The 21,401-nt window shown below is 46.0% G+C and overlaps 1 protein-coding gene across 3 annotated transcripts in view; it reads right to left on the bottom strand.

The window, feature by feature from the left end:
* Window positions 1-21,401, bottom strand: part of HEG1 (heart development protein with EGF like domains 1) — a 60,389-nt gene that overhangs the window by 7,712 nt on the left and 31,276 nt on the right. For all 3 annotated transcript variants that reach the window (XM_064451181.1, XM_064451179.1, XM_064451180.1), the window contains exons 11-22: window positions 20,620-20,919; window positions 19,753-20,088; window positions 17,449-18,816; window positions 15,122-15,241; window positions 13,409-13,503; window positions 12,053-12,111; window positions 11,402-11,562; window positions 9,514-9,648; window positions 4,048-4,090; window positions 3,902-3,939; window positions 3,270-3,357; window positions 166-340 (exon numbers count right to left, since the gene is read on the bottom strand). In XM_064451181.1, the coding sequence (XP_064307251.1) occupies window positions 166-340; window positions 3,270-3,357; window positions 3,902-3,939; window positions 4,048-4,090; window positions 9,514-9,648; window positions 11,402-11,562; window positions 12,053-12,111; window positions 13,409-13,503; window positions 15,122-15,241; window positions 17,449-18,816; window positions 19,753-20,088; window positions 20,620-20,919 (2,918 nt within the window). The remainder of the gene's footprint in view (window positions 1-165; window positions 341-3,269; window positions 3,358-3,901; window positions 3,940-4,047; window positions 4,091-9,513; window positions 9,649-11,401; window positions 11,563-12,052; window positions 12,112-13,408; window positions 13,504-15,121; window positions 15,242-17,448; window positions 18,817-19,752; window positions 20,089-20,619; window positions 20,920-21,401) is intronic.

The raw sequence follows: 21,401 nt of genomic DNA, 5'->3' as shown, positions 1-21,401 counted from the left end.
GTGTAATAGCTGGAGTCCATAGGACTACCAATGCCCTGCTGTCTATGGAAGCAATTTATTTGCTTTTTTATTTTGCAGGAAAGGGAGCTGTCCTTCCAAAATTAAAGGAACATGTCTTTGCTGTGTCAGGGACAAAGGGTTAATAACTAAGCTATGGATAGATACCGAATAATACACATCCGTCATCTGCAACAGGTTCTTCGTGCTTCCATTCTCTTGCATCTCAATGGTCTCTCTGCCCCACTCCTGTGCCCGGGGGTTCTTTGGATATTCAGCATATGGTGACATCTGGAAATCTCCACTCTTGAAAATTAGTTTACTTATGTCATTTTTATTCTTCCTGTTCATAAAAGAATGAAGGAAAGAGAAAATATACAACTTATCCTGCTATCTTGTATGCATTTCTGATGTGATCTCAGGAGATTTACATCATGTTATGAACTTTGACTAGAAACAAACATCACCTCAGAAGGGCTATAGTCCAATCTTCTGCTCTGAGACAAAATAAATATGAGGTCAGATCATGCTACTCAGGGCACTATCTAGTGTGACTTGAAATATCCAAGGATGGAGATGGCATGACCTCTCTGAGCAACCTGTTCCACTGCCTTACTGTCCTTTTGGTGAAAGAGTGTTTCCTTACATTCAGTTTGAACCTCTCCTGTTCCAACTAATGTCCATTGTCTCTTAAAAATGTGTGTATTCACCTAACTCAATGAAAAAGTCACAGAAAACCAGGAAGAAAGAAAAACATATGGGAGCACCCAGACTATTCAAGTGTCCAAGTGCTTAACTATAGCACTTCTAGGCACTATGTTAATTCCTAAGACATAAGACCTGCAAGCTGCCCATCTGAATGACACCATATGCCCGTACATGAGTACCATGCTGTATGGGTGGACTTTGGTGACACTTCCAGTTCAAATCAGATTACTCTCCAGGAAGTCACATAACCTGCCAAAGGCCAGGGGTCATGAGATCAGTCCATCCCCGCAGACGTCTGCATTCTGAGGTCTGGAGGTATACTGACCATCACACCTCCTGGCTGGGGCTTGCTGGCATCCCCTGGCTCAAAACACATCGGAACAAGTACATACCACTGTGCCAACCAAACCACTGCCTTGTCTATGTTGCTGATAAATCCAGCTGCTGACTTTAATCAGAGAGCTTTGAAATCCCAGATTTGGGGACTGGAATGGGGAGGGTGAGGGTGTTACTTTTTCATGTATAAAACATGAAGCAGAGCTTCATCAGCAAGCACATCTTGCCTCTAGTCTGAGCCTACCTGCTGGCACAGGAACTACATGTGTACGTGTGCGTGCACCCGACAGGGAGAGACACACAGTCCGCAAGCGCATGCAGGACTTGTCCATAAAAGGAAATTAAAATAGCCTTAAATACACTCAAACACCACTTGAGCAATGGCCAGTAACCCCTCCTGTTGCCTAAACTTCTCCTTTCTACTTATCTTACATTTTTGGAGACTGTTCCCTGGCTGCCTTACAGCTCTGAGTGGGAAGGACTCCTTTGCCTCTCCATCCTTAGAGGACATGATTGCCAAGTGCATCCTTAAGAGACACTGAGTTGAATTTTTTTAGACTGGATGCTGGAAAAAAAAATGCCCCGGCTCTAAAAGCTCTAAAGGGTAGCTCAACTACGGGTCATCGTCCCCCCAGGAGAGGACCTAGCTATGGTTTCCACTAGCCTGAAGACCATTGCCAAAAGGAATGTGGCGACCCAGGTGGAGCCCCCCCACAAACACGCAGCTGTCCAGGTCTCCAGCCACAGGGAGTGCCTGAGCCTGGCACTCATATTGGAGGGCAGCAGAGACAGCAGCTGTTTTCGGTGTGACCAGGTGAATGATCTGCTCAGCCTGGTGGCAGAGCTGAAGGAGGAAGTGGAAAGGTTAAGACATATCAGGAAGTATGAGAAGGAGATAGATTGGTGGAGCCACACCCTATCATCCCTGAGGCCAAAGCAGTGGATGGAAGCTCCACAAGAAGCAGAGGATCCCCTACCCTCTTGCCAACAAGCAGAAGGAGGGGACCTAAGAGACCGGGGCGGGAAAACTGGCTGGCTGGCTGAGCCCAGAGAGTGGTGGTGAATGGAGTCAAATCCAGCTGGCGGCCAGTCACAAGTGGTGTTCCCCAGGGCTCAGTGTTGGGGCCAGTCTTGTTTTATCAATGATCTGGATGAGGGGATTGAGTGCACCCTCAGTAAGTTTGCAGATGACACCAAGTTGGGTAGGAGTGTCGATCTCCTCAAGGGTATGAAGACTCTGCAGAGGGATCTGGACAGGCTGGATCAATGAACTGAGGTCAACTGTATGAGGTTTAGCAAGGCCAAGTGTCGGGTCCTGCACTTGCGTCACAACAACCAAATGCAAATCTACAGGGCTGGGGAAGAGTAGCTGGAGAGCTGCCTGGTGTAAAAGGACCTGGGGGTGCTCGTCGACAGCTGGCTGAACATGAGCCAGCAGTGTGCCCAGGTGGCCAAGAAGGCCAACAGCATCCTGGCTTGTATCAGGAATAGTGTGGCCAGCAGGAGCAGGGAGGTGATCGTGCCCCTGTACTCGGCACTGGTGAGGCCACACCTCGAATACTGTGCTCAGTTTTGGGCCCCTCACTAGAAGAAGGACATGGAGGTGCTGAAGCATGTCCAGAGAAGGGCAACAAAGCTGGGGAACAGTCTGGAGCACAGGTCTTATGAAGAGCGGCTGAGGCAACTGGGGATGTTTAGTCTGGAGAAGAGGAGGCCGAGGGGAGACCTTATCGCTGTCTAGAAAGGAGGCTGTAGCAAGGTGGGTGTTGGTCTCTTCTCCCAAGTTACCAGTCATAGGACCGAAAAAAATGGCCTCAAGTTGCATCAGGGGAGGTTTAGATTGGATATTAGGAAAAACGTAATTACTGAAGGAGTGAGGGGTCAGGCATTGGAACAGGCTGCCCAGAGAGGTGGTGGAGTCACCATTCCTGGAGGTGTTCAAAAAATATATAGACATGGCACTTCAGGGCACGGTTTAGGAGGCATGGGGGTGTTGAGCTGACGGTTGGACTTGATCTTAGAGGTCTTTTCCAACCTTAAGGATTCTATGATTCTATGAAAAGAAAGCACAATATAATACTTCAGTATCTCTGATTACCCCACTTGCTTAGCTATCCTGTGTGTTCACCTACGTTTTAAGGTCCTTCAGGGTTCACATGTGGAGCACTAAGTGCGGTGTAACCCACTGAGAGGATGCCACGCGAGCCAGGGCCGGCAGTGGTACCTACCGGCAGCAGGTGACAATCAGTGCTATGCCCATGATAAGCAGAAGTCCCCCTCCTGCAGCCGCGATCACCACTGTGATGAGTTGATATGCTACAGATGGAAAAGACAGTGACTCACTTAGAAACAGCGATGTGGTTGTAAATACTAATGTAAACATATCTGCAGTCCTCACACAGAGGAATTAACTGTTTATTTTCCATTTTCCCTCACTCTGCAAGAAATATGACCTTAAATATTCAAGTGAAATGGATAGAGTTGGGGATCTCCTGCTGAAGGAAAAACAAGCTTTTGTTTCCCTTGGGGATGAATTCCCTTCACTGACAGATCAGAATAATAGAAACAATATTGCACGGATTCATCTCTGAATATTTTCCTTCAAGAGTGCCTGCTGTATGTGCTATCATGACAGAGTATCCAGACAAAGGAGATCTCCTTTCCTTAGGAGATAACAGTAAGTCAACTTTGTCAAAGAAGGTCAACAAAATAATTTTCAACAGAAGATGAAGAAATAAAAAACACTGACAAAAGTAGTGTGTACCTACTGCATTTTAGACATAGTCATTTGCAATTACTTGTTTCAAATTTCCTATTTCTAATATTGTGGAAATCAAAAGAAACAAAACTCAATACTTACGGTTTCCACAGTTGAATCCACCTAAGCCAAAAGGGCAGCTGGTAACAGAAAACAGGGAGTTTCAGCGGCTTAATTGTGCCGACGGGTCCCCAGAGAAATATTAAGAAGGATGGTGGGGTAGGAGGAGGGCAGAACAGTCACCATACCTCACACAGGTCTCATTTTCCAGCTTGTATCCATCTTCACAGGCTAAAAACACAGAAGAGAGAAGGGCCATGAGCACCACATAGTGGTGCAGGGGAAGCATTTCCCACCGCTGCTTCCCACAGCAGCCTCACCCCAAACAACCTTGCGGAATGACAAGCCGGTCTGCACTGCTGGCGCAGCAGGAATGCGATGCACTCTGATGTGATGCAATATCTCCTCCGGTTCAGGCAAAGCACCGTGCACTTAAATTCACCTCCCACTGGCTTTGACGGGACCATTTCAGGGCTTCCCGGCAGAACTAGCCTAGAGCCTGGCACAGGATGGGCAGCTGGTATCGTAATTCCCAGCAGACCCTCTCCTTGCCCAAACAGAAGCTCACTGCACTCTTGCATTGCTTCCCACAAAATAGCAGTGTAAAAAATCTGCAAGTGTGTCCAGTTTTTGTTTTGAAAGCTCATTTGAACAGTGTTACTTTAGCATTGATGCGTGTCATTCATTACTTTTAAATGTTAGTACTGCAACAAAATGTTACGCAAACAGAGTCAAGTTTAACCCAAAGTGAGATGTTAGGTTTTGCCTCATGAAAAAAATGTCATTTTAAAAAATTTATTTCAAATTTGGAGCTAAATCAAATTTTAAAATATCATATTTTTCTACAGAATAGAAATTAAACTTTTTACTGGGTTTAAATAACCTAGAAAACTGGTATGTACAAAATGTTGGTAAAAAACTGAAGCTATCACTTCAGAATAACTGCTGTGCTTAAATGACATCTACCTCATCACCTGAATTATCTGAGAAAATCATACTACCCGTCTGATGAACAGCAAAGGTGATGTGACATTGGACATACAATTATAAGCTTCAAAGTACTGATAAGATCACTGCTTTTCTCAGCAATAGTCCTACCAGAGCTCCTGCAGAACTGCTGCCTTCCGCAGATGCAGTGAAGATGGTCGCTCAAAGACCTGAGCAGGAGCGACACAGATGGAGTCGCTTTGCGCAGAGGGACAAACCAGGGCCAGCACAAGCAACAGCCCCTGGGGATCTGTGAGACATCACCCAGGGGTCTGGGAAACCCCTGCAGCACACTCCACAAGGAATAAAACTAGATTGTTAAGTGAAAACAAAAATGCTCATGGATTTTTTCCCCACTCAAACACCATGTGCTTAAAAATGGTGGGGCAGCAGCTCTCAAGCCCTCTTCCCTCTGCACTGCTAAGAGTAGGGATAACCTGCAGCCGAAAGCTTGGGTGCTCTCTAACCCCAGCAAGCACGAGGAAATCTGTGGGGAGAGGAGGGGGCTGCCCAGCAGATGCCCCTGCTAAGCTGCAGCAAAGCCCTTGCCTCCTCTCTTCCTCTGCTGCTCCCAGCACACCAGATGCCTTTTCCCCTCTGGCATAGCCAGCAACTATATTTTCAGAAACACTTAGCACAGGAGGGGAGGAAGGAAGAAAAGAATGACATGCAACGTTGTCCATTAGGATGGGATGGCAATGTCATAGTCAACCAAGACAGAGCACTAGTTTTCTGGCTGGATTCAGAAGTTTATGGCTCTTCCAGCACCAATAACAAGTGATATCGATGCCAGCAGGGAGCAATGTGACTGTGACTTCCCCCTCATAACGCAGGTTACAGAACTTTCCTAAATTTAATTTCAGTTTCAGATAGTTGAACTGGAGCTACATTTTAGAGAACCATCCAAGATTGATTTTAATATTTTCAGTGATGGACAATCAACCACAACCCTGGGTCAGATGCTCATAAAGTTAATTTCCCCAGCCATTAAAAACATTCACCTTCTTTCTGGTCTGAATTACCCCAATGTCAAATTCCAGCTTTTGGATGTTTACTCGCTAGATTGGAAAAGGTTACACAATCACATTTCTCCTCACCATCAAATCACTCCTTTGCCTTTAATAAAGCCAAGTGCACTGAGATCTTTGAGCCTCCCTGGTTATTGCAGCTTTTCTCTAAATGCTCATGGGTTCTCTTTGACCCTTTTGAATTCTGGTTCCCAGAAACAGATGTCACAAACCCATGGATAACAAAACTTCCCCTCTTCTGCCCTCCTGTGCCCCCTTAAAGCACCCAGGGACCATATTAGCCTTACAAGCCAGAGCTGGGGCCCTCTTCTCTACCCACCGGGCCCCCTTTGCAGCTCTAAGTTTCTGCTTTCCAGGAGACACAACCCACAGCGTGCCTGGCATTCTGCTGTTGGATGTGTGGCCTTGCTTGTGGTAATACTGTTTGCCTATATACCATTTGTTAAGCATCTCATGTCATTCAGCACGCCATTTTCCCTGCAGGGTGTGTGGATGCAAATGAGTGATGTACTCACATCATTAATATTGCAGCTTTAGGCACAGATTTGCCATAGCAACTGGCACCAACAATGATGGGGGCACTGGTGTCCACAATAGCTGGTCTTGCATCCCTTTCTCTGCACTAGTCCTCCACTACCTCTTTCACTCCATTTATTCCCCCAGAGCTAGGGATGGAGAGGGTGAAGCTCTTTAGGTAGTCCCCCTGCTGCATCTCATAATGATGCATTTTGCACTGGATTTATTTTTCTCTCTCTAAAATGGTTTCTTTAAAGTCAAGGAAGAGACCAGAGGTAACTGGACAAGAGTTAAGAGCCTCAGTCAACAAACAGCCAGGGCAAGGGTAGTAAATCCCAAAGGATCCTTGCCTGGCTTATTCATAACACCAAGGCAAAAACATTATGGAGCAAATGTTCTACCAAAGCGAGCCACAAGATCAGGCAATAACAAAATCTGCAGTGAACAGGAGGGAGGTGTCACCTCCACAGCTTGCTGGAGTTGCCTTCTCTAATGAGCGCAGCAGCCCTGTGTACCCCACCCCCAGCCTGCCGCTTGCGTGCTGGGAAGGCCTGGAGGAGCCTGCAGGCAGATGCTGGAGCCCAGCCTAATTTCATTCCCTCAGCCCTAACCCAATAAGCTGTGTAGGACACATGCACCTCAAGCGGTCCCATAGCTGGAGCTGTGCCTTGGGCAGGACCGGCCCTGGGAACCCACATGCACACTGTGCTCAGCCAGGAGGCTATAGGGGCAGTAAAGAGGAAAAGCAAGACACTGAACATGCATCTCTCTGTCTTACTTAAAAGCTCGGTGCTTGTGCCTTTTCCTCTCCTCACCCTGCCTTTTCCTGCCACTTTGCTTTCTCCTCTGGCATCTTTCCTGCTCCTTTGAACATGTTCCCAAGAGAGCTCCTGCTGTCACATTCACTCAGCAAGCTTTCAAACATGAGCAGGGAACAGAGGAAAGGCTTAAGTGTCAGGGGCCAACCAAAGCTACTGAGTTGTGCTTTTCTACTCAGGATTCCTCTGCCTTTGCCTTCCCAAAACAGACTCAGGGGTCTCTTTGGAAACCTGTTTTGCTGCTCCTTGCTTCACTCTAGAAACACTCTGTACTATTAAAAATAGCATGCCCTTGAAAAGCTGGCACACTGGGTTTGTCACCCTGTTTCTAAAACAGCCCTGAAGATACCAGGAAGGTTGAAAACCAGCAATGACCCAGAGATGACCAAACTGCACACTGAGAGGTACCACAGCCAACATCTCAAAGCTTCTGTGGCTCAGAGACCCAACCCTTCCTTGGTCCAGGGTATGCTTTTTCAAGCATGCCCCAGGGGACAGATACCACAAGGCAGGACAGAACAATCCCTGGGGGGTGGGGCGGCCGATACCCTGAGCCCCAACGGCTCTCACAGCCGCACTTGCCTTCCCACAGGGCAGACCGGACAGGGCAGCACAATAGCTGTTTCCCTCTTTGCAAATACTATAACTGGAGTTACTGCACCACATTTTCATGACCCACAATGAGAGTCAGATGCTCAGGAGACTTCGGTTCCTGTTTAGTCACTCAGAGGGCAGAGTTTTTAAAAAGCCTGGCACATTGTATGCTATATTTAACAGAAAATAGCCCTAAATATCAAATGAGGACCATAGCTTGGCTTTTGAAAAAGCCTTTAAAAATCCCAACCACTTGGCTTACCCAGATGGGAACAAAGTGATGCTAAAAATCTGGTACTTTGCTGGTGCATGGCACCATGCAGTTGGTGCTACCCTCACACCACTGCACCACAGCCTAAATTCTGCATCAATCCTGTCCCTCAGACACTCTCAGACTGATGAGTGTTTCCTACTGACAGCAGCGAGCTGAAGGTGGAATTGAAGCCTCACTGTGTGCAGGTAGGGTTTTGTATATTTTGCACAGCAAACATGACTTGTAAGTAGAGAGTGACCACATGTGCAAGATGTTAGATTTCTTAGCCCTCTGCAAGCATCACATCTGAGTGCCTCACAGCCTTTCAGGTTATTTATCTTCACAACACTGCTTGGCAAGAGACTTGGACAAGAAAAATGGAAGAACTCGCCCCGGGGTCCCCACTGTCAATGATGGAGCAAGAATTGGGCAAAAGCCTCCCAGGTTTCAGCTCAGCTCCCCACTCACTAGATAAATCCCTCTCTGCCTCTCAAGGGTTGGTGGAAATGGTCAGTATTTCCTAATAGAAATCCTTCCCCCAGCGTACAAGATGAAGGGAGGGAAGGAAAACACAAAGGAGAAAGGTTTTTCCTGGAGCCACAGAGCAGAGGAGAGGCAGGACCATGACACAAGACACCCATCTCAGAGATGTCCATCCCGGAGCCTGCAGCACATGAGTTATTTCCAGGCACATTTTTCTCACTCTTTGATCAGATTTGGAATCGACAAAGCATCTCCTCCTATTTCAGCAGCAACTGAGCAGACACTGCCAGAAGCAATAGATAACCACTACTGCAATTCTTATTGATATGTCATCAGAAAACTGCATTTCTTAAGAAGCCCTACAACAGCCACTGGAACTAAGTAATGGACACCCTGATCCTACAGAAGTCATTTTGACCACTGGCATGCAGACAAAGACCTTGTTTAAAATGTAGCAAAACCAGATTTCATGATCTGAGGTGTAGCTAAAAGTAATAAAACCCGTAAGCTTATAATTTCTATTACAAACCCACCTGAAAAATACATTAATAATAATTTTCAGATACTTATTTTTAAAATAGTGATGATGTATTAATATATGCTTGTGAGTTTAAAGCACTTTTCCTGAGTTCACTGAGAGTTCAGACAAAATCAAAACAGGCAGAGGCACACGTCATCTCTGCTCTGTGCCACTGAGCTGGAGCCCAAAGCAGTCAGGCCCCTTTCTCCCTCTTCTCGATCACTGTGACTCACAGCATGCTCCAGAAAGAGATAATATTATTCCTAGAGAGCGACTGTATCTTCAGCGTCTGCTGAAAAGTCCCCTAACTAGATAAACGAAACTTGAGCTGTTAATATTGATTCATAATATTGAGCTTCTTGCATGTGCAGTGACACACAGACACGCACTCATTTCCACTGGAACAAAAAGTTTAAGCAAAATTCAGGCAAAATACACCACATAAAGAGGAATACCTCTGCAGGAGTGGTCCATCTTGTTGTATTTGAAGTACCCACTTTTGCACTGGCAGAGCGCGACTCCATCAAAGTCAGTGCATTCAGAAGTTTCCTTGTCACATTCAGGGTCTTTCTGCTTGCACAAGCTGCCAACTGTCAGGAAGAAGCGGACAACGTCAGTGCAGCTCTCTCTGAGCCCAATGTTATGCATGTTTACTTTCCCCTGGCATCACATTCAGCTCATGTGCTGCTTTAATCTTTTTTTTTCTTTTTTTTTTAATAATATTTGTTCCATTAGGACACAGTCAACATTACACTGTGTCACCATTTCTTGTGTATCTATTGTACAGGCAAATAGAAGGGGCGAATAATAAATGTTTCAGCTCAGAGGCAGGAGGAGAAATGAAAAAGAAAAATTTGGTTTGGCTCAAGCTGAAACACATTCACCCCCTGAGACAGTTCAACAAATCAATTTTTACATTTATATCAAGCAAAACATTTTACTTAGCCCAAAACAACTTTTTTCCATTTCAATAGTAAGAAGTGCTGGATTTTTTCATTTTTCAAACAAAGAATTTGTCCTTTCATTTACATTACTTCGACGCAGTGTTTTACTTTGGAAAGTCAGATTTGTTACAGTGAGCATTCAGCAAAACTATGGGTAAATGAAGGAAATTGTGTTACCGAAAATACATTTTTTACTGGGAGGTCAGACTAAATGGAGTGAACAAATAAAAAATATTCATGAAAATATGATTTTGTGGACAACGTGTCACTCATTTGGCACTCACCTCACCTTTTATAAACCTCTCCCTGCTAGATCCGTCATCTTTTTTTTTTGTTCTGACATCTTCTTTTTTAAGTACTTGCACAAGAACATAATTTGTTTCTTATTCTGCTTATTTCAGGTTAGAAGTAGACTTCACCAGAAGCATTTTATCAGAGGTAACGGCTAGATATAATCTGAGTAGGTCTACCAAAATACTCAATTCAATCCATGGTGAGGTGCGGCTTTAAAATACAGCACGTTAAAACAAAAGCACATGTTAAATGTCTTGTCTTTGTGTTTACTTTCCCAAAATGATCCGAGGGGTTTCACTACATCCAGGCTAAGCACTGCCACCGTTCATCCTCAAAGCCAGACCTCGAAGCCTCAAACCCCTAAGTCACAGAGCTCCACATGCAGAAGTTTCCTTGCAGGAGCCCGTCTTTCAGCGTGCTCACTCCCTGCGTCCTGCTGGTACCTCTCACAGCTAAATCTCCTCTATGGTTCCTTCGGAAAGTGAGGACCAGGAGGTGCAGGGCACAGGGCCGCCATCACTGATAGGGTCCACCTGGAGAAAGTCCTGCACAACACTGATGTGCTTCTCCAGGTGTCTCTGTGCCACACCTGTGTTCCCATTTGGCAGGTAGAGGCTTTGGTACAAAACTTAATTGTGAACCATTTTTACACCCTGCAACACTGAAACTGGGCAGGCAGGAGAGCGCAGCTCCCCACACTGCCTCCAGTGGCTCTAATCAGCTTCACTGGGGGGTTTTGTCTCCTAGCTTTCATGCTGTTTCCCTGGCTCCCAGCCACGCGGGTAGAATTAAGACTTATGGGGTTTTGATCTGGCGGGGCCTGGTGTCACATCCCGGAGATGAAAGGCTGCCCTACAGCGCCTCTAATCTTGTGCTGCGTGATGTTTTCACAGAGAGGCAGGTTTCTCACACATGTGGTGAAGATAAGGTTTGATATCTACATCCCTTTTGTACTGCAAGGCTCTTAAGATGACTCCCATTTAAATAAGATAAAAAAGATTCAGAGGAGTTTTTCCAAATGCCAAAATCTTTCTCCCCGTTATAAAAGAAGCCAAATAAAACATCCCTTCCCCCTCCCGTCATGGTCCCTCCAGATGCTGTTTACCTTTGTGGAGTGGTTTCAGGCTGGAGATGAACTGGCAGGCTTCAGTGGAGGATTTGCAAGCTCCAATGTAGCTTTTCACGCTGCTGACAACGTCATAGAAAGTCACATTGGATGCTAAAGAGAACGTGGATTGCACTGAAGCATGCACAACATTTGCCTCCCTAACAGAAAACAAAACAAAACAGCCCTGAGTACCATGGGTCATTCTGATGTCATCGTTAGCACCTTATGCACAGGACTGTTATTAATGCACTTTATACATAAGACTCCTATTAATGCAAGTGATGCTTATCACAGACACAACATTGAATACATAGTGAAACCACCATGCATTGCAACACACCTTAAAAACAGGACAAACTTACACACAGAAAGGCGAATTTGGGGCTGGAGGGGGTGCTGGTAGCTCACTTTGAAACCAGCCATAAATCCCTCCAGGGCAGCTCAGAAGCCTGTCCCCATGCCACTCAGGCCAGGAGCAGGATACTGGGAGAGCTGGGCAAGGTGCTCAAGCGCTCACCATGCCCTGTACTACCACTGGGCTGGACTGCATCAAGCCCAGCGCTGACTCAAAATGGAGAACACAGATCTCAAGTTGAACATCCGGAATGCTTGAGTTTCTCATTCTTCCCCTGGTAGCCTTAGCCTTACCTGGTTGCTTTGACTGTGGAGTGGCGGTACCCCGGCAAGCCTGACAGCGATGCGTTGAGCTGCAGGGAAAGAGAGAGCAGCTGTTAGTGCTTCGGGGAATGACGGAGGGAGGCAGCCTGGTGGGAGGCAGCATGGGACGGCCCTCCTGGGTCACCAACACCGTCCCCTGTGAACTCCAGAGCTGCCTGCTGAAGCCAAGGGGGTTCTGAGCATCCCAGCAGTTCCTCTGCTCGATAAGAAAGATGTACCATCCTGTCATCAGCAAGGGACGGCCAAAGTCACCATTGTGCAGCCGTGGACAGGAACAAAGACCTGGGGATTTTGACATGAACATCTGCCTGGGAGCCCACTGTGCAGTGACCACAAAGACTGAGGAGAAGCCAGGAGCCAGAAGCCAGCGGGGAGAACCCCACGTGAGGCTGAGCTCAAGGTGGCACCCTTGGAGACTGCACATCTTCCAAGAAGCCTCCCTGACCCCAGATCCCTGTGGTTGTTTGTGTTCACTCCCCAGCACAAGCCAAGCAGGCAGCATCAAGGTGACTCACCCTGGCTCCCCTCTTCCTTTGGCATCTCCAAATCACTCACTCCAAAAAGAATTGGGATGGACTGCAGCCAGCCCAGGAACTGCTAACAGGATGAACTCATTCATGCGGTGATCTGGCTAAAAAACGCACAGAGATGTACCTATCCCCAGCCCAGGGGTCTTCTTGGAACAACTGATGGCACAGCATATGGGGAAGTCACCAGCTCACCCAGCGCTTGCTCTCAACTGACTGAGGGCCACATGGTTGCAATAGCATGGGTGGGAAACTCTACCAAGAGGAAGATATGTTTGGGTGGGTGCTGCTGCTGTGCTTCATCCCATGGGATTTAGCTTAAAGCAGGGTGGCACCAGCTGCAGTTCAACACACCTGTGAGATTTACTAATGAACGACGAAGCCCAGAGTTACTGTTTTAATGTTTAACCTTGAAGGAGCACTAATGCCCTTTTGAGGAACACCAATGCTCTTCTGAGGTCTGGAAAAGTCAATGCAGCCAGAAGACACTAGGAAAGGATGGAGGCTAGAGAAGCCACATCACTTCACGAAAGGGCTTCAGAATTTTCTGGGCAGATATGCTGTCTTAAGCCAGATCTCTCTGCTGCTGTCTTGACAGCCTGGGCAGGGCAGGGGAGAGAAGCATGCCGGGATTTAAAAGCGTACATCTCACCAGTCCTACTTACACCAGACCAGGATGGTTCAGTGATTAAAAAGGCTAAATACATGCTACAGTCTCATGGCTTCCCGTGACAACTGTAAAAGGAGCAAAGGGGACCTCTCCCATCAGCACTGCCGAAGTCCCGACAATGACACTCACCATTGCCAGGATTTCACCCTCGACGTGGAGGAGTTCTGTGTACTTCCCACGGGTTGTATTAAGTTCCAGGGGGACCTGGCCAATAAATATTCTTACTAAAAAGGAGAATAAGACAAGTTAGTCAGAACACATGTCTTCGTGCCATGTGTATGTGCAGTTTCATCTGTTATACGTGTGAGACTGTCTGCATGGAAAACCCCTTCATGCAGTGGATGGAAAACTCACGTCAGAAAGTCACTGTCCCAGTAAAGCAAAGTCCAGCCTTGGGATTTTTCCCAAGGGTTGCTGCAGTTCCCACAGCCCCAGGCAAATTCCAGAGCTCAGTGCTGCTGAACTGCCAGCATTTCACTGCAGCGTTCATACATTTCATATAGAAACGCAGATTAATTTAAAAGGACCCCTGAACACAGAGAGGGCTGGGTAAGTTTAGTAACAAGACAGTTTCAGGTACCAAAGCTATTTATAATAATTTGGGGTAAATGTGTCAAATCTCTTACCCCTCTCTGCAATGGAAGGAAGGCATATCACCATGTCAAAATAAAGCACTGTAGAAAGGATATTTTAATTTTTCAAGTTGTTGGACAGAATGACCAATGACATTTGAAAAGAGGTCCAAAAGATGCATTTTTCCATGCTTAGATTCATCTTTGATTCATGGCAGCAGAATGCAATAATCCGAGTTGTCCAGACTCAGAGAGATAATATCCCTAAATCTTGTATTAAGTGCCATGAGATACTCCGTAGAAATGAGAACTCAGAGCTCCAGTTATTCGTTCCACCAGAAAAACAAACACAGTTGCAGATAACATTATAAAGCCTCCAATTCTTTCCCATTTTTTCCCATCCACAGAGCCTATCTTCACCACAAATTTTATATCAGACAGCTCTAATGTAAAAACTCTGGGTAAAAATAAGATGAGAATCACCTTCAGAGTATTTATATAATCTGCCCATACCCCAGTTCAAGGCATAATCAAAACAACTCTCTAAATTAGAAGCTGACACATTCCAACTCAAAGAAATGTTTGAAAACACCCTTCAGGGACACCTCACCCATGTTTCCTTAGCAAAATTTCCACGCCTCTAATCCTCACCGACTAAGGGTCAGAAGAAACTCTAGCAAAACAAATTCCCCTTTACAATGGGACATTGTAAGTCCTTGAGATTGAGAGTCCTCTAATAGAAAGGAGGGGGTCAAAACCTGAGTTCCAACTAATAACTGTGCTGCATGAAAAATACTAAAGGTACGAGACAAGACCTTGATCTTACAAAGACTTTCATGGCTGCTTAATTTTCCACATATGGCTGATCCCCTGAAGCCAAGTCACACAATAGCCCCACTCGCTTGTCCCAAGCCAACCGCCATTGCCCAGGTTTGCAGGGCTGGGAGCTATGATAAGCTGCTGAACGCTTTTCGGGAGCTGTAAAACACATTAGGAACAGAAGGGGCACATCTGTCCTTACTAACAATCCTGAGCCCACTGCTCTGTTGCTGCACTTTTAAGAAACCCTCAGCTATCACTGCACCTGTTCCCCGGGGCACCCCAACACGACAGGCATTGTATAAACAGTAAAAGGCTCTTATTAAAAGTGGTGGTTGGGAGGAACATTAAGCCCCTGAGCTAGTCTGAGCCTAGGTTAATTTATTTTAGAAGATTACAGATAATTATTTCCATCTTTTTCTCCCCTGGTTTTTCACTGTTGTTGTCTTACCTAAATTGCACTTTCCTTTTTCCAGCTCATATCCAAGAGGACACCGACAGATATAAGAGCCACGGGTGTTGTTACAGGTGGCCAGCGCAGGGCAAGGGTTGGAAAGACATTTATCCACATCTACAAAAGCAGAAAAAAAATCAGGATATAGTTACAGAATCACAAAAATCATCAATTGTTGAGCTAAAAAAGGTCAACTTGGCTCCTCTCCTGTGACCCCCTGAGAATTATCAGATGCTTCATTGCATCATTTGCACTTACTATTTATCCTGTTCTTAATTATTCTGTTGGAGCTGAAAGAATAAATACAAACCACTTTGTCTTGAATATTCATTGAAAAGCCCTTAGGATCCAGTATTGATCCATATTAACATGATCACCCAGCTTGTCTACAGCACTGCTTATCTGCAGATCTCAGGGTGCTTTACAAAGACAAACAACCCTACAGTTATGGAGGGAGAGACTGAAGAAGGGACCTCGACAACCAGAGCTAGTCACAGGAGCATGGGCTCCTTCACCAAAGTCCTGTCCTTTTCATCCATGCCCTGTTTCCATGATCTGAAGCTAGTGCCTGAACACTGATGCAGTCTGTAGATTACCTAGTAATGGTGGAGGCAGCCCTGGCTACCATCACCTCCTTTACCAGGGCAGCAGGGATAGCTGACTGTGCCACCACTCATGATGCACTTCCCACTAGGTGAGCTAGGTGTTTGCTTGGGGAGCAGACACCGACTGTGAAACACAGAGTAGCAGGGTATTAATGACTGTAGTCTCAGATGCTTCGTAGATTAGCCAACTCAAACTGCAAATTCTAGACATGATATCCAATACTTCCCACTGAAAAAAACCATGGTCAGAAACGCTCCTCTTGCTGTGCATGAGACTCACATGAGCACAAACACACGTCACGCATGCGTGCAAGCACAGACCGTGGGCAGACTGTGGACTTGTCAGTGCAAAGTGCTACAAGATGAGCAAGACAGCTTACACATGTCTTGGACCTATTTTGCAGCTGCTGCTGAGCCCTACAGCAGAGGCAGGAAGGATGGGCTTCATGGTTAAAGCACAAAGCGCAAGAGTCAAACCTGTGTGTGTATTTCTGACAGTGCCATGGTACCCCACGGCATCACACAGGCCCTGCAGACCAGACAATCCCAAGCCAACCAACACAATGGGGGGCACCATTTGATGCAATCTCCGTGTCTCAGCTAGCCTGGCACAGCTACCTCAGCACCAGCAAGAAGGAGAGTTGGTGTTCCTGATCTAAGCAGCCAGAAACAAGTGGGCGTATTTTAAAATGTTGTCTTTCATTTTGCCATCCTTCAGCTTGTGCTTTGTACTGTGGGGTCCAGGGCAGCTTCTTCTCTTGCAGCAGTGAGTGCCCACGTACAAAGCACCATGTCCAAGTCAGCAGAAGCATCTTTTGCATTCTGGTAAATGGCAAAATTCAGTATTTAAGGGAAAGAGTAACCTGGCAAAAGTGTGAATCAGTTGGAAAAAAGGATATGTTACCTTAATTTTTCAATAACAAAAAAAATCCACTCCCCTACAGTGAATCTTTTTGCATGAAGCCGTAGCTATAATTAAAACAAATCAGCCTGAGAAATAACCTTTAAATAGTTAATTATTGGATGGAATATATACTATTGCCAGTATTTCACTGAGATTAATGCAGTTAGCACACAAAATATCCTACAGTGGCATGAGGGCCAGGCTCCTGAACCGTAAACACACAATTGATTTCCATTCATATAAAACTTCGGTCAAGGTATTTACCTGAGAAGATAAGGAGCCTGGCAGTGGTGATAAATGATTGTAACAACACACTCAGCAAGACTACAGTACGTAGCCTACCAGGAGAAGAAACAGGCCCTTGAGTAGGAGATTATTTAGTGAGGTGGGGAGAAAACAACCATAGGTCGTAACAACAGAAGAAGTTCCAACACAAATACCAAGTACTGGCCAACTACCTTATCTCATAAATAAGATAGATATTGAGCAATATCAATCAATATTGTCCAGCGATTGACAAATATGAAGTGCATCCTACGCCTACCTGGAAGGCCAGTCAGCTTTATTTTCTTCAAATTCTCAAATTGCAGCTTAACTTTTCTATCAGAAATGTTCCCCAAAATGCTCACCTTTTTCCGGCAGTTCAGCTTGATCACTAAACGCTTAACTTAAACATACCAACAGGGAGACTGAGTTATCCTTGAACGCTACTGACAACAGACATCATGCATACATACATAACCCTTCAAAGACCCTTAGAGTGGGACCCAGGTGTTCCTAGCCCCACCACTGATGAGTGCCATTCGACACGTTACCTGTTGCTGGAGACAATGCCCTCAGCCCAGTTGTGCTACTCAGTGGAGGAACAGTGGTTGGTTTGGTAGCAGCCAAAGTAGTTGCAATGCTCACAGTGGTCTTGCTGGTCGGAGGGGCTTCAGAAGGACTCATAACAGGGATGTTTTCTTCAGTGACTTTACCAGGCCTTGCAGTGGTGGGATCCACAGCTTCTGTGCTTTCACCAGTGGTATACACGTGCTTAGTGGCAGCAGGCGTTTGAGCTCTGTGGGCCTTTGTGGTGTCAGCATCACCTGGGGTTGGCTGGCGACCGGCCAGTGTTGTCGGCACAGGAGGTTTCACTGTGGTCAGTGCCACTGCAGGCACAACGATGCTGTGGTTTGTTGCACTTGGCGAGGAACTAAGGGTTGCATCCACCGGCCCAGCCTGTGGGGCATCGCTGGCTGTGGTGAGCAGAGACATTGCCTTCCCAAAGCTGCCTCCCTGGGCAGTGGTGGCTCTCAGTGAGGTGGTCTCTGTTACTGTCACAGGAGTGGACATGGACACAATGCGTCCACCAACCTGCTCCATGGGCACCGTGGGGAGAGGAGAAGACCTCGTGGAGGTGATGGTGGTGCTGTTTTGGGGCTGGTCCATGACACTGTGCTTGTTGGTCCCTCTGGGCGAGCCCCTGTCCACGGCAGCTGTGGAGGGCACTTGCCTAACCACAGTTGTAGCTACAGAAGTGCTTGTTTGACCACTATCATTGGACTGCGAGATGGATGATGGTGATGAAAACAGAGGCAATAAAGATGCTAATGAATAAGATGGGGAAAGCAATGAGGAAGTGGGCAAAGAGGATGACAAAGCCTGCAGAGGGGGTGAAGATGCCATTACAGAGGACGAGAGTGACTCAGATGACTCTGATGAGGTAAACAAATAAGTAGTTGGTGGCGTTGATGGCAGTGAATGATGCAGTGATGATGCTGAGGAAGAGGCTGGAAATGCTGGTGAAGATAGAGATGACCTACCAGTGGTCAACAACTCAGAGTCAGTGTTGAAGTGAGTTGTATTTTGTATGCTGCCTGCAGAAGCAGAAGTTGACAGTTTGGAAGGGTGTACTGGCAACGGCTCTGTAGATGGTTCAACAAAACTGCCATCGCTGGATACGTTGCTCCTCCTGTCCTGTGCCACAGAAGACTTCAATGGATCAGAAGGGTTGGAAATTTCAGAAAAAAAGGTGGAACTTTCTGAGGAGTCAGCAGAGGTGCTGCTATTTGAGATAGACAGGAGGGTCCTTTCTCCTCCTCTGGTATATGTGGTTGAAATGTATGTGCCGTCCGTATGAGAAACCGAGGTCCGTTTCTCAGCATCAATACTACTGACTGGCTGATGGCTACTTGAAAAGCCTGGAGTACAAAATATACAAATAACAAAATATATTAGACAGCAGTATGGAAGTATTTTGGTGTCATATTAAAATCACTTGCTAAATACATGAAATGTTCTTGTCTGTGAACTGGCCCATGCTCTTCTAACAATTTAGAGCACCACGCAAGCATGGCTATTGAATTAGGAGTCTCCTGCACTTCTTAATTCATTCTAGAATGGTGAACTCAGACAGGCACAAGGCTCCCATGAAATGTGTAGGTTTCTAAAACATTACTTTTCCAGTATTGCTTTTCTAATGGGATTGAGCTCTGTAATATTTTGTGGCAAGCTAAGCAGGAAAACCCATCTGTTCTCTTTATCACTTATAATTTATAAAACTCATATCACCTCCCTCTTATCCTCCATTCCCAACTAAAGAATATCCATCATCTTCAGTTGGTTTGTTTTTAGGCACAGTGAACTTCATGCCTCTGCAGGACGAAATTATTACATTATGTTAATTTGCAGCTTATCATGAACTAATTGACTGAAAACTGCAGTCAGGAAATCCTAAATGAGTAGTGCATCAGTCTGCAAAAAAATCTGATTATTTAGCATAAAAGGTACAGTCAATCTTATAATACGAATTTCAGTATTTACAGCTAAGTTCAGCAATCTCTAAAAATGAGAAATAGGGTACATGAAACACTTGTGAAAGCATCACCCAAAAGAAACCAGTTAAGCAGCAAAAAAATAATGCGACCATCAAAACAGGAGAGTTTCTGTGCTCAGGTTCATGGCTTCACTTCTGGAACCATTCCCCAGCCAGGTGGGGTCTGGCTTTGAGTCCTTTGATTAAAAAGGTGGCATTGCATGTACTAATGAACAAGAACTTCATATACAACATAGGTAAATGTAAGACAATATGAACTTCCCCCGCCCCGCAAAATGTATGCCGGCAGATACTAGCTTACTTGTGAGATCATTTTGGAAAGAAGAAGTGGGTATCTTGAAAGACCGTGCAAAGACCGTCTCTGTCGCAAATCCTGTGAAGCCCCCACTGCTGGTGGAGGCATTGGCCATCCTGCTCTGCTCCACCGATGCCGGCTGAGCTGGCCCTGGAGAGCTGGTGGTTTCAACATAGGAAGCGGAGCTCTCTGTGCCGCTGGTCAGTGCACCTTCTGTCACCGACTGCAGCATCCTCTCTCCACTGCCAGCAGACGTGGATGTGTATGCAGGATCAGTGATGGGGCTGAACATCCTTTCCTTGGCACTCGAGCTGCTTAGGGAGTGATGGCTGCTGCCCATGGCTGGAATAGGATGGAAAAGCAGGCATCTGATTTTATCATCTCAGAGCAGAGGGCACTTGTGAGTTCTACAATAATTCTGTTAGGAAATGCAGGTTAATAAAATTGCACAGATAAACACAAATTAAATACAGATTAAGTAGATCTCTCCTAAGAAGAGAGATCTCTCCTAAGCCTACTCCAAGAAAACAGGACTGTCCAAATACAGAGGAACAACCAGTGCCATTAGAGTCATAATGGCATATTTATGTTATTTATAATTATCACCCCAACCCAGGCAGGTAGTAGGTATGTCTACAGCAAGAAGCTACACGTCTCATTCCTGAGACTTTTTTGTTAAGCTTCAACAACTGTTGATACACAACACCAAGGAGCAGAATCACCACCGCTTATAAACGCTCTCCATGACACCTGCATGTCATGCAACAGCTCTGACACATGTTGGTGGTCATATCAACCCCACGGAAGAGGGGAAGGGAGAGGCAGTAGGTTTTTTCCTAATTCAAATGCCATCTGGAATTCAGAAAAACTCACTGGAAGGTTCACCAGTGGCTGAGAAGTAGGTGGAGACCATGGATGAAAGGGTGACCTTGGTCTCTGGATACCCTGCTTGGCTGGATGAGACGTGTCCCACTCCAGGCCATGCCGTGGAGGATGGGAGGGGTGTGGTGTGGGGCTCCCCAGCCATGTTTGGGTGAGACGTAGGGCTTTCTGCCACTGTGCTCCACATGTTGCTGTTAGCTGCAGCCTGAGATGTCCTCTCCTTGTGTCTGGAGAGTGTGGTTGAGATGTACGTGGTCTCAGTAGGAGCACCAGAAACTCTTCTTCCTCTCTCTGGAATTATAGAGATATACATAGATATATTATAAATATATATATTTTGTATATTAGTAATATCTTTGAGGCCTCAACAGGGACTAAAATCTGAATATTTCAAACCCCACAGCAGAGGTGGCACTTGGTGACCAACATTACTTATTTGTTAAGTGGGGCTTCCAGGTGATCTGTACTTTTCCCCTTTACACCAGAAATATAAAATAGATTGGGGTGCATGGTGTTTCTAAAGGAGAACAGTTGCAGGGAAGTAGGACCTAGTCCTGAACATCCTGCAGAAAATCCCCTTGGGCAGACCAGTGGGTTTCAAACCAGCTCTGGTGGGACCCTGGCAGCAGCGCTGGGGCTGAAACACACAACAACTGGGATATAAGGAATGGCAAATGGTCTACCAATCCCTTGCCACATCTTGTGCCAGGCTCACCAGGTTTGAGGGTTGAGGTCAAGGCTCCACGGCAGCCTTCACATGTGGTCCAGAATAG

The sequence above is a fragment of the Phalacrocorax carbo genome, chromosome 5, assembly GCF_963921805.1.
Source record: "Phalacrocorax carbo chromosome 5, bPhaCar2.1, whole genome shotgun sequence".
Lineage (NCBI taxonomy): Eukaryota > Metazoa > Chordata > Aves > Suliformes > Phalacrocoracidae > Phalacrocorax > Phalacrocorax carbo.
Note: the sequence above shows the minus strand (reverse complement) of the source record. Positions and strands in the feature narration are given on the sequence as shown.